At 40.0% G+C, this 18,392-nt stretch overlaps 1 protein-coding gene across 4 annotated transcripts in view; it reads left to right on the top strand.

Annotated features, from left to right (window-relative positions):
* The window catches only part of SCN8A (sodium channel, voltage gated, type VIII alpha subunit), a 144,157-nt gene that overhangs the window by 5,579 nt on the left and 120,186 nt on the right, over positions 1-18,392 (top strand). For all 4 annotated transcript variants that reach the window (XM_011930634.1, XM_011930633.1, XM_011930632.1 and 1 more), the window contains exons 2-3: positions 15,414-15,532; positions 17,918-18,007. In XM_011930634.1, coding sequence (XP_011786024.1) covers positions 15,414-15,532; positions 17,918-18,007 — 209 coding nt within the window. The remainder of the gene's footprint in view (positions 1-15,413; positions 15,533-17,917; positions 18,008-18,392) is intronic.

Raw genomic sequence — 18,392 nt, 5'->3', positions numbered from 1 at the left:
CTAGTTCCCCACTTTTCCAATTTTTTATTAATTGATTCTCAGCCTCAATTGGCTCAGTTCTGCTGAAGCTGGGCAGGCAAATAGGGAGAAGAAAAATAAGCTCTGTTTTCATTTTTCCCTAATAATCCCTGTGGTTTATAGGACAGGTCCTAAACAGTGCAGTGGTAAGAGCAGTGCTTCTGGGGGAAAAGATTCCTGTCAGCCCCCTGTATTGTATCTTCTCAAGTGAAGGAGCTCTGAGTTGTGCTATTCCAGGGACTTGGGCTTATTATCAGTACCGCCGGTTTTTCAACTGGATGTGATCTTGAGGCAATTTATTTAACCTTTCTACCCCTTGTTACTTTTTAAAGGAAGAGTATATCCTATCTGCCATAGTCCATCCCCAACCTATGGTAGGATAGTACACAATCATGTGTCACTTAACGATGGGGATACGTTCTGAGAAATGAGTCATTAGCCCATTTCATCCTTGTTTGAACGTCATAGAGTGTACTTACACAAATCTAGATGATGTAGCCTACTGCACCCCTAGGCTAAATAGTCTAGCCTGTTGCTCCCAGGCTACACACCTGTACAGCATGTTACCATATTGAATGCTGTAGACATTTGTAACACCATGCTATTTCCGCATCTAAACATAGCTAAACATAGAAAAGGTAATGCATTGTGCTACAGCTACAACTTTATGACAGATACAAGGTCACTGGGCAATAAGAACTTTTCAGCCTCATAATCATTTTATGGAACTACCATTCCAAACATTGTTGACCACAACATTGTTATGTGGTGTCTGACTGTAGTGGAAAGAGTGCCTAACTGGGAATATAAAACCTTGTTTTAGTTCCGGCTTTGCTTCATGTTTGTACTTGGCCAAATCACTTTAATTTCCTTACCTACAATATTTGCAAAATAGAGTTAGACCCGTATCTTTATCTTTCTAATTGTATTTCACACTTTTGCCTATCACATATTGTATTTTAGCTGTGGCAAACTACTTCCCGTTTCCTTAGTGTGGAAGACCGCTCCACCCACCCACCTTCTTCTGGTCTCCCTCTCTTCCTGTTGGAATGTACTCTGTCTTTTAGTTTTACCTTTTGATATTCTACCCACACAGGCCCAGCCCAGAGGCCTCTTCTTCCTTGTAGCCTAACTTAATTATCCTACACTTGGAGAACTGATTCCTCCTTTTAAATTTTTAAAACACATTAGGATCTTCAGCCCTACATTGGATAAGAAATTGGTTTCAGGTTTAACTCAGGTTAGATGTGGAGGGTACCTGTGTTCCCAATAATGTTTGCAATTTTCTCCTTACTTCACTAATATTAGTGCCATCAGCTTAAGTGATACACACACACGCAGTCCTATATGAGCTCCTGGCAGAAAATCCTTACCAAAACTATGCTGACACACTTTCAACAGGTGTGCAGCACAGAGACCATTACAGAAGGATTTATGTTCATTAGATGTGATTTGAAGTATTGCTAATGAGTTGTATTTCCTGCTTTTGCACAATAAGCCTAAATGCTGCTTTCTGTTTTAAATAAAAACTACATATTTTAAAACTTTGGTTTATTTTGTTGTTAAAAATTTTTTCCCAACAATATAAGGAAACAAAATGATGTTTCAGTTATTTTATTCACTAAATCAAATTGAGATAAATGCCTTTGAGACATTGGGAGGTGGGCCCTTCTCAAGGGGATGGGTCATTGACGGGCATGTATGGTCTTTTCCCCCTCTAAGTATGGTTACCTAGAGGAGAAGGAATTTAATTAAGCATTCCTAAATCAGATTTCTCTTTTGTAGCCTTGGCAATAGACCAAAGTTGGCAAATCTTACTTCTGATCCCATCCCTGTCTAGTTCCAGGTGATCTTGGGCATACCATTTAACTATTTAAGGTCTCAATTCCTCTAATCTAGAAAATGAAGATTATGCTAACAGCTAACATGTCGCTTATTTTACAGGTTGCAGTATAGACCATTTCTGTAAGAAAAATCCATGTCATCTAATTTGATTGGAACGTGGGGAAGTGACGGAGGAGCAGTGGAAGATGAGGCTGGGGAGAGTGAGCTGGAGCAAATCCTGGAGGGCTTAGAATGTTAGATTCAGAGGTGTGGTGTTTGTTTGAGAAGCAGTAGAGAACTACTGAAGGTTCCTGAACGGGAGTAAGGATACGTGGTGATAGCTGTGCTTAGGAAGGTGAATGGGACTACAATATGTAAGCTGGGCCAGAGGGAAAGAGCTGAAACAGGCAGATCAGCTATGAAGTAATGAGGGTCTGAGTTACAGTGGTGGGAGTAGAAATTAAGGGGATTGGACAAATTCAATGGTTATTATAGAGGTGAATTGATATGATTTATGATAGATTATGGAGGGTTAAGGAAGGAATCGAGCATGCAATTATTCATTTGACAATGTGATAAATTGTTAGTGTTTTCTGTATGCCCGGGCTCTGTTCCGTGCCCTTGGGAACAAAACAGACAAGTTCCATTCTTGGAACTTAGTTTTTGTTGGGGGAAACACATAACAAACAAATACAGAAATAAAATTATTACTGATAATGATATGTGCATTAATGAAGATAATATGTTCCAGCTATTTTAGAGGCCTGTGGTGCTCTAATTTGGTACAGAGACTAAACTTGGAGAATCCAGAAGAATCAAAGATTATATGGTCTCTCAAATACTCAGTATCTTAAATAGGCCTTCAGCAAGTACTAAATTATAATCTTTAAAAGAGCCAATTTTGAAAGCATTTGCCCCTCTTGGATTTTTACATAGATAGGAATCAAATATACTTGAGCATCAGTGTGAGCTATGGGGGTACTTACAGAGAAACCCAGCATTTTCTCCAGGTTTAACTCGGGTTAGATGTGGAGGGTACCTGTGTTCCAAATAACGTTTGCAATTTTCTCCAGTCCTAAGTTCTCATGCAAGTACTAAGCTGTGATTCCAAAGTTCTGAGCCACGTAGGATATAGACATAGACAGCTTTTACTTGAATTCTAGGATGTGTGTTATTAGTCACCTCAGCCATAAAATTCCACCAACTGGTAATTTTAGGAATTAGTTTCTGTTGGTTTCTCCAGGGTGTAATTTGTGAAATCTTCTTATCGTAATAAAAATTTACCTGTGGAATGGGACTATTTAATATTGGCCATTTAAATGTTAGAGAATGTTTCAAGATTATAATGATATCGATCATCTCTGACAATAATTATGCATATTTTAAGTGCTTTCTTAGTCAAGGAGAGAAGACTGTGTCATTATTATACAGAGGGATGCTTCTCTTATGAATTGTTTCCAAATTGACAAATGAGTAGTAAATGTTTCTTTACATATAACCCTATTTGACACAACTTAAGATCAGGATTGTCCCATCATATGACAATTTCTGCTAACTCTGATTTTACCAGAAGAATTTTTGATACAAGCTCAGAAGATGCATTTCTATTCCAGATACTGTTGAGCCTGCAAAGTTTGGCCTATGGAACCAAGTTTGAATAAAAGATTTCTCTGATTTCAGAGGATAGGGTGCCCCATCTACTGTTCAAGACCAATCCCTCACCCCTGTCTTTGACCCTGTGCCTTTCTACCTCCTCTGGAATTTCACTCCTTTGGTTACCCTCTCTCTTTTCTGTATTTTCCATCTTTTCTCTCATGTAGGTTCCTTTCCTGTAGTCTGTAAACACACTCAAAGCCTCTCCCATCCTAACGAATCCTCACTTGACCTCCTGTCCCCGCTAGTCTAATCGCTTCCCATGCCACTGAAAATCGTAAAGAGGAGCCTTTACTCACCACATACACATATCCTACCCACTCCTCCATCCTTGAAGCCTGACTGCATCCTCACCCCTTTCATGATATTATAAGATCTTCCCAATAACATCTCAAATTGCTAAGTCTAAGTTTTTTTTTTTAAGTTCTTAACTCACTAAACCTCTCTGCAGTGTTTGACACCATTTGTTATTCCCTGACTCTTATATCTCTTTACTTCCTTGGCCTAATTTTCCTTTTATCTCAAATGTTTCTTTCTCTTTCATTTTATCAACCTTTCCCTAAAATGTTTATATTCCCCTAGATTCAGTTCTTGGCCCATGTTCCTCTCAGTTGGCACATTCTCCCTGGATGATCTCATCCAGCCTCAGTTCGAGGACTCCTGACTCTAGCCTAGCCTAGAATGTTCCTTAAACGTTCAATACCTTGCCAGTCATCTGTGTCTGGATTTGCCACAGGTTACTTAGTATATTCAGAATTGAACTCATTTTCTTCCCCTCAAACCTTCTTCTTTTATCTACTTTCCTAGTTGATGGCACCATCAAAATTCTAGATATCATTTTTGACTCCCCAATTTTCTTCAGTCCCTGAGGATTGTCAATACTAGGGATATCTCAGTATAATGATGCACGTTTTCACAAGTATGAAACAATTGTAGCTCCAGAAACATTAACTTGCTTCCTCAAGTTCCCTCAACTAGTATGTGGTAGAGTCAGGTTTCTGTTCCAGGGATCTGTGAATTTCACCTTTGTGGTCTGTCTTCCATGCCCTGCTGTCTATATAGAGCATATTGCAGAATGATTTTTTGGTTTTGTTTGCTATCATTTTTAGAGAATTTCTATCATTTTGCATTGCCTCAATATGAAGTCAGTATAGTCAGCCCTGCATACCCATGGGTTCCACATTTAAGAATTCAACCAACTGAAAATATATGGGGAAAAACACATCTGTACAGAACATATACAGACTTTTTTTCTTGTAATTATTCCCCAAACAATATAGTTTATTTATAAAGCATTTACATTGTATTAAGTATTATAAGTAATCTAGAGATGATTTAAAATTTACTGGAGGATGTGCATAGATTATGTGCAAATACAACATCATCTTATATCAGGGATTGAGTATCTGTGGATTTTGGTATCCCTGGGAGTCCTGGAGCCAATCCCCCGTGGATACTGAGGAACAACTCTTATGTTGTTGTGTTTAGTTCATTTGTTTCATACCGTATCTTCAGCATGGTATCTGAGACATAGAAAAGGAGAGAAGACTTTTCAAACTAAAATTAGTGAATTTTTATGGGTAGATGAGCTAAGGGGTAGAAAAGTAACCATATAGTTTCAGCTGGGCACCCAGAAGAAAGTTGGATATAGTTGACGGTTAGGTGATTTTAGCTGTAGTATTTCTTTATGAAGAGATTCATACATTCAACAAACATGTACAAACTATCTACCTTGTGCCAGATAGGCATCACATTACGTACTCTGCTCGCTAAGCTGAGAAAATCATAGCAGATGGAAGAAAATCCCTCCCCTTCATGGATCTCAGGGTCCAGTGAGAGATACTGGTATGTAAACCTCAATAACAATATTCTGTGTTAACTGCTCTAATAGAAGTAAGTGCAAGTGTTACAGGGACACACGGGAGGAAGGACAATTCTATTGAAGAGAGTTGAATGGGGCTGTCTTCATAGAGGATGTGATCTTTGACCTGGACCTTTAAGTATTAAAGTATGGTTAAAAAAAAAATTCACCTGTCAGAGAAGAGATGACAGAGTAGTTCAGGTATGAGGAACAGTGCATATAAAGGCTGAGAGACATGACACAGGTTTGTTTAAAATAGTGAGTGTAGTTGTGACTGAAGCATAGAGTGTGGTTTGGTAAGACAGGAGATAAAGCCTGGAGGCAGTTGGAGCCAATGAGTGCATCCTGAGGGGTTTTGTTTTCTCTCACTTCCAGAGTTCCCAGGTCGGAAATAACCTTTGGGACCCGTTTTGAGCTAGGACAGCCTTGGTCTGGATTCTTGTGCACAAGTGTCCTGCTGGCTGCTGGCTTGTGCCAAGTGTGTGGGTCCAAATTAACAGAAATATTAGCCCCTTCTTGTCTTCTAAAGGCCACCCCGTGTTTGGAGCCAAAGAGCTGAAGGAGTGGCAATATTGTGTGATAGCAGCGGCAGCATCATAACCACATTTAACGAGAGCCTGTTCTGTACCAGCCGCTGTATTAAGGACTCCTTATGACCCTTCATTTAATCTTGATAACAACCTGATAAAATTGGAATAGTGATTGATGGCACCCACTTTATCAATAAGAAAACTGAGCCTTAGCAACCTTAACATGAGTTCCCTAAGATCATGACAGCTAATGAGCAACAGAACTGGGTATTGAATCCAGGTCTTTCTGGCCTCAAAGCCTGTAAACCACTCTGCTTTCTTGCTTTCTAAGAGAGAGGACAGTGAGAATAGATTCTAGAATATGAATTCAGTAAATAGAGGTGTTAACATGCTTTACATAATAAGCCTGCATTTTGTTCTTGCTTAGAGTAGCTGTAGTCTGTGCACCTTAAGAGGTTAAAGGAGAAAGCGATCAAAGTCAAATTTATATTGAAGGACAACAAGGAAGAATGGCCATGGAGGAGGGTCAGACCTGCCCTGCCCTGGGGAGCAGCCTTGTGCTGGCTCAGCATTGAAGCAGCTGCACAGTGCTGCTGTTCTGCCAGGTATGGCTTCCTGTGATGTGAGCAGGAAGGGTGGCAGCTACTCCAAATGTGGGTTGGAGAGCATGGGGTTACAAGGTCAAAGCAAATGAAGAAGTGTATGCAGAAGCACCTGGAAAACTGTAAAACCACAGGCAGGTATGGTGCTAGCATTATCTTCATCAAACTGAACTTGGAGAAAAGACCATAAACAGCTGCTGTGACCTCTGAAGCACATGCAGGGGGTTCCTTTTTGCAACAGTTAAAGCTATTAAGTAGAGGAGATTCATTCATTGATCTGAGGGTTGGACCAGATGACCTGGTGCGGTAAAAAGAGTTTAGAACTAGAAGCAAGCCAGGAGGTCTAGTCCCTGGCAACTGCCCCGCCCTCCTCCTGCTCACTAGTGCTGTGACCTTAGTTTAGGCAGAGCATTCTGTGCTTGGTTTTCTGTTTGTGAAACGAATAGTTAGATTTGAGTAATAGTTTTGAAGCTTTTTTAAATTGTAGTATGCTATGATGATTAATAATATAGGCTTTCTAGTTAGATTGCCTCAGTTTAATGCTAAATTTCACCACGTAATAGCTGTGTTGTGGGCAAGTTACTTAACCTCCTGCCTCAATTTTATCATCTGTAAAATACTACTTACCTCATAGAGTAGTTGTGAGACAATTATTATATAAAGTATCTTAGTAGGGTGCCTGCCTGCCACTCAGTAAATGCTTAATAAATGTTGAATGTTATTATTTCTTCAAATAGACTCATTGGTAAAATTATCAGTCACTAAGAAGGAATTTTTTAAATATGGGATTTAGAGGTCTCTTTTGCTCAGTTCTCAGTATAGTGGAATAGAGGCGTGGAAAATGATGATTCTAAATAGTCATGCAGCTCAAACAGGAGTACATGCCTAGGGAAAAATTTTGCTGGTGTCCTTATGTCCTGGTTTGGTTTAGTATTTCTAAGGGGAGCTGGATAGCACCATGACACGGGTACTCTGGAAATGCATTCCAGTTATGCCTTTGCTGGAGCCTTTCCTGGGACACACTAGGGCCATATAATATAACCTATATTGTAATTTTACTTGAGGAATTCACTAGGCAGATTAGCATAAATCAGGATTCTTTTCAACATGGCGTAGTCATTTTTACATAACAGGTCATTTGTTTCTGAACAGCTTCCTAGCCTGATATAGAATCTGTTTAGATTCTGCATTGTATTTTCCCTTATTAAAACAGGGAAATTTTGAAAAGACACTTATTTGTTGCTTGCTATATTGGCTGTGTGCATACTCATAAATGAATGCCAAATTGCTGTTGATTAATGAACAACTGGCCAGTTGCCTAGTTCAGAAGAGATGCATAGGTCTGGGGGAATGAAGTACGTATATTTTGTTTAGGCAGACAAGAATTTAAGGCCAGAGAAGTTGGCTAAAAATGAGAGGACCAATTAGTCCCAGAGATCAAAACAGTTAAGATCTAGGGACAGTCATAGTCATTGCCAATAATAGTTATAGTCAGATAGACTCAAAGATTCCCAGCTGCCCTCTTGTTTATTTAGCTCAATCTCTGAGCCCCTAGGTGTTCATTATGAAGCTCATCAGATGGCCTGCAGGTTACCTTTGCCCTAATGGAGATGTTGACCTCTCAGGATGGGGAGAATTGGTTGAGTGAAGAGCTACTCTCCTGGGCCATGTGTTTCCCAGCAAACCAGGAGCTGGATAATAAATATTTCTTGAAGAAGCGTTCTCTTCTATGATATGCTCCACCCCTGCATTGAGTACTCTTCTATATAAAGTCCTTTCATATGTATGCATCTTTATTGTTTTATTTTATTGAAACAGGGTCCTGCTCTGTTTCCCAGGCTGGAGAGCAGAGGCGTGATCACAGCTCATTGCAGTCTCAACCTCCTAGGCTCAAACGACCTTCCCGCCTCAGCTTCCTGAGTAAGCTGGGTCTACAGGCACATGCCACCACTCCCAGCAAAATTTTTTAATTTTTTTGTAGAGATAGAGTTTTGCCATGTTGCCCAGGCTGATCTTGAACTCCTGGGCTCAAGCAATCTTCCCATCTTGGCCTCCAAGAGTGCTGGGATTACAGGATTATAGATGTGAGCCCATCCTATTTTTTTTTTAATTTATACTTCTTGTGTGGCTAAAAAAATTATTTCAGTGGGTGGGGTGGAGACATGCTAATAAACTAGCTGTACTGCAGTACTGTGATGACTGTGTGTGTTTATTGTTTTGCATCTGCAGTATGCTAGGATTTGTTTGGTATGTATATGAATGTGCTCTACCTGGCCATGCACAATGTTCCTTCCCCTAATAGCAGGCCCCAAAGAGAAGATATCTTACCCTGAGTTAACAATGGCAATGCTCCTACATTGTGTGCTCCAATCCCCACATTGCTAATTAGAAATGAAAAGCCTGTGCTTTTCAGAAGGCTCATTTTATGCCAGCATGACACATTTATTAATACTCCATGCCATAACTTGTTAAGAACTGTTCTAGTGCTCTTAATGGGCCTTGTGCTGAAACACATTCAGTAGCTGTTGTTGTAAACTGATATTTCCCCTTGGGCAGTAACTGCAATCCAATTTCAATTTCCCTTTTAACTCATTTACTTCACAAAGATCTAATTTAAGACAGATTAGGTAAAATATTATTGGACTTCATGGGCACCAAGTGGTTGTTGTTTAAGAAGCATCGTAAAAATCCAAAGCTTGCTGTCCTTTCCACTGCATCTGGGCTTTGAAGGATCTGGCGTTGGAGCATAGTGTTGAACAAGAGATGACAAATGTCCTTTTCTGGATTCCCACCAGCAGTTTAAGTTTAACAATGATTACAAAGGTTTAATCAGCCATGTGAAACATGTGTATATGTATACACGTGTATATGTATATATGTATGTGTGTGTGTGTGTGTGTGTACATATATATATATATTTCAAAGTCAACCCATCACCAGTTATTCCTTTCCATTTTCCCGTGTTCACTGTTCTCCTGAGAACAGGGGATAAAAGTAGGGGAGATAGTGCAGGGAAAAGCATTGTGTGATGCAGTTCTGCCTTGGGGCTGCTCTATGCTCCCCCCTGCTGACGTAAGTATGGTACTATCAAGCACAGTTGACCTTGGACTTGACAGACTTCAACATAAGGAAGCAGAATAACTAATTCAAGAGAGTTCTACAAGGATAAAATGTGAAATAATAAATAGTAATAGCCTCTCCCCTCAAATTTATGGTTTGCTGCTTTGTTGCACTTAATCCTGGATGCTCTGTGAATTTTCTAAATCATAGAATTACAGATACCGGTGCTGGAAAGGACCTGCGTGTGCCCATCAGGCAACCCTCTCTCTTATTTTATAGACGAGGAAAATGAGATCTAGAGACATGCAGTGGCCCACCCAGGCCATACAGTTAGGTAGAGGCAGGTGAAGAAAGGGAACACAAATGTTTTAGCACATGACCTGAGAGATGATCTAGGGGTTCCACAAATCTGGTGAGCACAGATTCCTGGATTCCTCTGCACACTTATTTAATAGAACCCCTGGAAAAGGGATTTATGACTTTCTGTTTTTTAAAAAGCTACTCAGCCCAGGCTGAGCACAGTGGCTCACACCTGTAATCCCAGCACTTTGGGAGGCTGAGGCAGGTGGATCACGAGGTCAGGAGATCGAGACCATCCTGGCTAACACGGTGAAACCATGTCTCTACTAAAAATACAAAAATTAGCCAGTCGTGGTGGCGGGCATCTGTAGTCCCAGCTACCTGGGAGGCTGAGGCAGGACAATGGCATGAACTCGGGAGGCAGAGCTTTCAGTGAGCAGAGATCACGCCAGTGCACCCCAGCCTATCCAGCCTAGGTGGCAGAGCAGACTCCATCTCAAAACAAAACAAAACAAAACAAAAAAACCAGCTACTCAGCTCAGGTGCAGTGACTCACAGCTGTAATCATAATCCCAGCACTTGGGGAGGTCAATGCAGGAGGATTGCATGAGGCCAGGAGTTTGAGACCAGCCTGGACAACATAACAAGACCCTGTCTCTACAAAAAATAAAAATAAAAAATAAGACAAAATAGAAAGCTAGTCAGATGATTCTTATGCAGTCAGTCTGGCCTTAGTTAGGAACTAGTATTAGTGTATCCCCCGGGGCAGATCAGCTTTGCCATCTGTTTTTGTATGGCCCATAAGCTAAGAGTAGTTTACATTCTTAAATGGTTGGATGTGTGAAAATGATATGAAATTTAAATATCTGTGCCCATAAAGTTTTACTGAAACGCAGCCACTCTTGTTGGGTTGCATGTTGTCTATGGCTACTTTTACACCACAGTTACACGAGTAAGTTGTTTTAACAGATACTGTACGGCGTACAAAGCCTGCAGCATTGACTGCCTGCCCCCTTTCAGAAAAAGCTTGCTGGTGCCAGGTATATTACTTATCTCTTTCTCGTGTAACCACTACAAGCCCCAGTATTAAAAGGGAAATTCCTAAGCTTTGAGTACTTGTGTTTGTCCAAAGACTATCTTGCTTTTTTTATTTTGAGATGGAGTCTCGCTCTTTCGCCCAGGCTGGCGGGCAGTAGTGCGATCTTGGCTCACTGCAACGTCCACCTCCTGAGTTCAAGCAATTCTCCTGCCTCAGCCTTCAGGGTAGCCGAGACTACAGGCGCACGCCACCATGTCCGGCTAATTTTTGTATTTTTAGTAGAGATGGGGTTTCACCATATTGGTCAGGCTGGTCTTGAACTCCTGACCTCATGATCCACTCACCTCGACCTCCCAAAGTTCTGAGATTACAGGCGGACTATCTTACTTTTCATATGAGATCTATTTGTGAAAAACTGCATGCAAATAATCTGTAAATCTAATTACTTCAATAATAAAACATGTTTTATTGTAATACAATTTCCTACTAAAGTATGGGAGATGTATCTTCATTTCAGTTTAGTGTGCTAGATGTTTATTTTTGTTAATAGAGAACTCTTTTTATACTTGATAAAGATATAAGGTGTAAATATTTAGAAAGGGGTGATGGTGAATGAATTTCATTTTAAGTGCAACATTCAGTACTCAAATTAATTAGGAAATTTCTATTTCACACATCAAATGTCCTTAGCCTTCTGCTTACAAAATCATAGTTTTTGAATTCACTAAAGATGCTTAGTTTCTCACGGAATCATCAGTCTCCCACTTGACAGCTCATGACTGGTCCTAATTCAGAATCCTATTACCTCCTAGTTTTTCTTCAACCAAGGTATAACAGTTTCCACTTCCTAATGGCTTCCTTTTGTTTTTCTTCTTCTCCTTTTCCCTCACCTAAAACAACATAAGCATTTGTTCATGAACCAGTCAACAGACATGAATTAAGCACCTGCTGTATGCCAAGCACTGCCGGCACTGATTCAGTGATAGGAAATACCCTCCATGCTACCTCTAGACCTGTATTTCCATCATGACCAAACCAAGAGACAAAAGAAATGGAAAGTATAGAGTACATTACTTTTAAAAATCCTGCCGGGCACAGTGGCTCACGCCTGTAATCCCAGCACTTTGGGAGGCTGAGGCAGGCGGATCATCCAAGGTCAGGAATTCAAGACAAACCTGGACAACATGGTGAAACACTGTCTCTACTAAAAATACAAAAAAATTAGCCGGGCACAGTGGCAGGCACCTGTAATCCCAAGTACTGGGGAGGCTGAAGCAGGAAAATTGCTTGAACCCGGGAGGCGGAGGTTGCAGTGAGCCGAGATTGCGCCATTACACTCCAACCTGGGCAACGAAAGCAAAACTCTGTCTCAAAAAATAATAATAAAAAAATAAAAATCCTGTTGCCTGTCTCCTAACGAGAGGTTTTGTAGGTGATTTTGTAAAGGCCTGGCCTGGTGGTTTTTGGGTCTTGGGTCATGGGCCAGTGCTTCTTTCGTTGTTGCTTAGCTGCCCTATCTACCCTGGGCACTCAAATTTCTCATTCACCAGAGAATTCATCCCCCACACCAGCTTCATTCTCTGCCATGTTGTCACTAAATTGCCTCCCAATCTGGCACAGTAGACGCTGTTGAGAGGCTCGAAGCTTGGCATAACATGCTGCTCTTTGTTGTATGACCTTTGATGGGTGGTGTTCTTCTCCTGAGCTTTTGTAAAATGTATAGAGGATAATAATTCCTCCTTCACCCATACCTCATGGGAACTTCATGAGGTTGAATGAGGAGGTTATTTAAAAGGCTATTTTCATAGAGGGAGTTGCTATAGAAACACAGAGGGGTACAAGTACTTCAGAGAAGGGGTTTGGGGGAAGCCCTGGGCTGTTTGTTTCTTTGAGAAGCCAAGATATGGAAGAGCCATAGCTCAGTCCTTGATGTGTTTGTTTCAGGTGAACCCTGTGTCTCCTACTTCCCCTTGCTTTTAGGATTAGGCTTTTTCTGCAGCATATCCCACCAGAACCAGTATACTCCAGTATAGGAAGAATTTCACTGCAGTACAATGTCAAACACTAGGGCTGGCATAGTGGGCATTTGTAGAATGAATCTAGCTCAATACTTTTCCACTGGGAAGAGAATGACATGACTCTGGTAGATTAGGAAAGGAAAGAATAGAAGATAAGAACTTTAAAAAAAATCCACTAATTACTGTGTATTGGGAGTACATAGTGTGATCATTGTATTGGAACTGTGGAGGGAAGCATAAGATTGGTTCCTGCCCTCAAAGAACAAAAGCCTAATTGTAGGGGATAAAGGTTAAAAAAAAAAATGGTGGGAACTTTTCATAAATGACTTTTCATAAATCAGGTAAAGAAAGACCTCTGTGGCTAGTTCGTTGAGTGCTTTTATTATGAAAGGTTGAATTTTGTCAAATGATTTTTTCTGCATCTATCAAGATCGTGTGATTTTTTTCTCCTTTATTAATATGTTGCATTGCATTGGTTGATTTTCAAATGCTAAACTATCTTCGCATTTCTGGGATAAATCCCACTTTTTATATGCTACTGGATTTGGTTTGCTGGCATTTTTGTTAAGGCTCTCTGTGTCTATATTCCTAAAGGATGTTAGTATAGAGTTTTCTTATGATGTCTTTGGTTTTGCATCAAGGTAATACTGGCCTTTAGAATGAGTTTAGAAATGTTCTATTCTCTTCTATTTTATGGGAGAGTTTGTTTAATTCTTTAAACATTCGGTAGAATTCATCAGCAAAACCATCTGGTCCTGGGCTCTTCTTTGTGGGGGTTCATTTTTTAATGCAAGGTACAGAAGAGTGTTTATGGAACAATCCCATGTGAGAGAGAGACTTTTTAAGGACATAGATGTATGCTTTTATTTACACAGAAAATTTCTAGAAGGATATACAAAAAAACTGGTATCAAAGGTTGTCATTGGGTAATGAGATGGAACTTGGTCTTATGTTCCTTTTTTCTTTTAAAAAAAATCATGATCATGCATTGCTCCAAAATTTAAAAATGAAAAACTACTTAAAATGACTAGCATTTGGCCATTTGCTCTTTCACTCACAGGGTGAGATGTTAGGACTGTGTGTCTGCCACTGGTCTGCCTCCTTAGGAACTTGCAGTCTCGTAGGCCCTTGCATCTCTCTCCACAGTCTGCTCTTCCCCTTCCCTATTTTATTCTCCATTGACACTGAATTACTGGTCAGTTCTTTGAAAAAAAAAAACTGCAGCTACATGCTACTATGCTTTCAGACGTGATTTTTGTTCCCTTACCTTTCCATCCCTTCCCCCTAAATCTGCCCAATTATTTTTTCTTAATTCTTGTTTATCCTTTAAACCCCCTTCCAAATATTAGTTGCCTTCCTTTGTGCACTTCGCAGCTCACTCTCTTTTTTATTTCCCAGCCAAGGGGAAAAAAAATCTCGCCCTCCTGCTGCCTCTCATACATTATGCATATTTTTGTTATTGAACTTTGTACTTACCCTGCATCATAATTACTAGCTCACATACGTGTCTTCCCTAAAAGTACAGTTTTATTCAGTGTTGTGTCCTGGTAATTAGCACAATGCTTGGCACAGAATAGGTGCTCAAAAATATTTTAATTCAATTGAGTTCAGAAGACGAGGCATTCTGGGTAGAATGAGCCATATAAACAAAGGCCAACGTTATGAATTACGAGAACCTGTTCTGAGGACATGAGCTAGTTTGGCTAGATAGGAAAATTCATGCTGGGAAATATGATTTAATTATTTTGGCAAGGCTGATATTGGGGGCTCTTGAAAGTCAGATAAAGCAGATTGAATAGTGGTAAGTAAATATTGATTGAATGAAGAACATTTCTCACTTCCTTCCAGTCTTTGCTGAAATCTCTCTTTTCAATAGGCTTAATCTGACCACCTCCTTTAAAACTGTTGCCTCTTCATTCACCCATCCCCTGACTCCAGCATTCTTGATCTTCCTCTCCCTTTTCTTCTTTCTCCTTTTCCCATAGCACTCATCGTCTTCTGTGTAGCACAGCCCATATGATTTACTCATTCATTATGGTTTCTATTTATTGTCTGTCTTTCCCACTAGAATATAAACTCTTCGGGCCAGGACTATCTTATTCACTGACTGTTCCCAAGCACCTAGAACATTGTCTGGCACATAGTAGGTGTCCAATCAATATTTGTTGAGTGAATGAATCCTAAATTAATGAACTTCAGTATTGTGTACAGAGCTGGCATAGAAGCTTAGGTATGATTCAAATGGCCTGTTTCTGAAAGAAACAAGTTTATTCTGTAAAACTGCCAAGATTGTGCCAGCTATTTGTATTATAATCTGGGCAGGGCAGAGGGAGGGAGGTGGGGCAAAGGGAGATATATTATGTTAAGGTTGCTTGTTTAAAAACCAACTTGGGAAGTAAAAATTATTAAAGACTTTTGAGTTTATGTATTCCTTACTTAGAAATCGTTGTTTCATGTGGTGACTCATACCCATGATTTAATAATTTCTCTCTTTTTCTTTCTCCACAGACCTTTGTAGTATTAAACAGAGGGAAAACTCTCTTCAGATTTAGTGCCACGCCTGCCTTGTACATTTTAAGTCCTTTTAACCTGATAAGAAGAATAGCTATTAAAATTTTGATACATTCATATCCTTTTCTGCAAATGTGGAGTGAGTGCAATTGCATGGTTGCTTGTTTACCTTTCCAATATTTGACAACTGGAATATATGTTAAGTTTTTTACTGATAGTGTAGTTAACTAGCCCATCAGTCAGAGGTTTAAGAGTGAACTCCTGCCACATCCCAAGCTGCGCTTCAGAAAATTATTATTATTTTTCCTTAGGATGATATTGTGGGAGTCTGAAATTTTGTTGGTATCATTGTACGGACAAATTAAAATAACCTTTGTTGAAGTCTTAATTTTATTTAGTGCTCAGACTTCAGTGATTTCATTCTGTGGCCAACTATTCAGCTTAATATATTACAAGCCAATATTAGAGGGTTTTAAAAGTACTTCTTGAGTTACAAATAGTTGGATGAATGCTTTAGAAATCAGCTTTGAATTTTTTTTTTTTTTTTTTTTGAGACGGAGTCTCACTCTGTTGCCCAGGCTGGAGTGCAGTGGCACGATCTCTGCTCACTGCAGGCCCCGTCTCCTGGGTTCACGCCATTCTCCTGCCTTAGCCTCCCGAGTAGCTGGGGCTACCGGTGCCCGCCACCATACCCCGCTACTTTTTTTGTATTTTTAGTAGAGACGGGGTTTCACCGTGTTGGCCAGGGTGGTCTCTATCTCCTGACCTCGTGATCCGCCCGCCTCAGCCTCCCAAAGTGCTGGGATTACAGGCGTGAGCCACCGCGCCCGTCCAGCTTTGAATTTTTAAAAAATTTTTTGAGCAGTGAGTTTAGAAAGTGAGATAGTTCTCAGATGAAATAACCTCCTTGTTATAGAGGTTTAGATACAGATTGTAGGATAAATAGAATTTTTTTTCTGGTATTTTTACTCACCTTAAATAAAAAAATGCCAGTTTATTCAAGTGGCCTGAGTTGCACCTTATTAACATAGGAGAGTGCATGTGGCAAATGAAAAATTATTTGATGGATTTAGCGATGTTGCATGATGACTTGAAACTTCCATGGCTGGTTGGTATTTAACAGCATGTAGTCCCATGCTTCAAAGATTATTGTGTCCTCCAAGTAGGATGAAGGAACCAGCCGCGGCACTTTGGTGAATTGGTTTAGTAAGCTTTTGCCACATTTTATTAACTCTTAAGAATTTAGCAACGTGGTTGTGAAATCTGTAGTTTATAAGCAACACGCTTCTGAAACCCAAAGGTTTATAAGGAAATAAATAATTCACAATGGACTTCTTCCTTTCTGTTGGATCAGAAGATGGAGTGTTTTTTCTCTTCTGGTTCCAAAAAGCATGAAGACAAATCCAGCTGTAATGAAGAAAAAGAAATCCAGCTCTAAGAAATATTTTCTCTTTTTAAAACTCCACTGGTAGAATAAAGATAGCGAATGCCATTAACAAGAAAGAGTGAATTAGTGGCAAGTGGGATATAGCTCCCAGGCCTGTTAAGTGACAGTTAGAGTTTGAGTAACTTGTGCTGACCTAAAATAGTTTAATTTTTCTCAGAGACAAGAACAGAAAGGCCTGAGAAAAATTCTGGATGAAACTGAAATGGCAGTATGGTTTGCTATCCGTAAACATTCCTGGACACTTTCAGAATGGATTTTGCTCTACTACCTCATCTTCAGAAGTGTGGTGGTGCAGATGTCCTTGAAATCTTTACCTAACATGCTGCAGTTGGTTTCCCACATTGGACATATTTGACACATGTGGGCTATATGGGCTGATGATACCTTGCCCCCAAAGACAATTCAGCCCTTTAGAAGGACTAGAGAAGGCTGGGTGTGGTGGCTCAGGCTTGTAATCCTAGCACTTTAGAAGGCTGAGGACATAGGATCCTCAAGTGATAACTTGAGCCCGGTGATCAAGACCAGCCCGGACAACATAGAGAGACCTTGTCTCTTAAAAAAGAAGAACAACTATATGGAAAAAAAGTGAACCCTTGCAAGTAGATTCTCAAATAACTAGCTATGTAAGGTAATTAACTTACCAATAAATGAATACCTAGTCATATAGATTTAATTGATTTTCTTATCTGACAACTTTGGTTGAGAAAATGCAAAGGTATTGTACTAAGTGCAAAAAATATTTAGAGGCTTAGTCCATAGTTGAGCTGAAAAGTGGTTAGAGGGGAACGTGTTTCATCCAAAGGGAGTAGAACAATGACGGCCCTTTTGAAAGAAGGAGAATATCCCTCCTGCCCCATCCATCCACAGTTCACGGTGGCATTCTGTGTTTATGGTGGTGACCACAGTTTTCATTGTCACCTTGTGTTTTTCTCTTCTGTGCTTCATCTCCTTTCAGGTTATTGATTTAGATCTGATACCGAATGGAAATGTGTTTGTTCTTTGAGAAAATAAAAGGCAGGCCAGATTTTGATATTGCCCCTTGACTCTTCTCTACAGTATTTAGCATGATCATTATGTGCACTATTTTGACCAACTGTGTATTTATGACTTTTAGTAACCCTCCTGACTGGTCGAAGAATGTGGAGTAAGTAACTCATTTATTTGTGTGCTTGTTTGTTTTAAAGATTTTTAGTCACTGAATCTTGCTTTGCCACAGTTTACCCATAAAGGAGAAAAAAAAATTAGTTATTGCCTCTCTTTATTTCACAGAGAAGCCTGAAAGTACGTGTGGAATTTAGGAAATAGCCCTCCCTAAAAGTCAACTCTAGGAAGACAGAGTATGCTCTGGAATTTACTGCCCTTCACCCTTTCCTGTGCCAGGCAGTGCCACTGCCCTGCAACCCCATCACCATCTTGTATCCTCAGTTCCTGGTGATGCTGTTTTCTCCCATTTTAGGTTTCCCTGTTTTTTGATTTCTCTAAAGTTAAAAACAGCTCTGGGGGGCCTCCTTGCTTGCTTCAAAATGATC

The sequence above is a fragment of the Colobus angolensis genome, unplaced genomic scaffold (genome assembly GCF_000951035.1).
Source record: "Colobus angolensis palliatus isolate OR3802 unplaced genomic scaffold, Cang.pa_1.0 Scaffold87, whole genome shotgun sequence".
In the NCBI taxonomy this organism is placed as follows: Eukaryota; Metazoa; Chordata; class Mammalia; order Primates; family Cercopithecidae; genus Colobus; species Colobus angolensis.
This window is presented reverse-complemented; position numbering and strand designations above follow the sequence as displayed.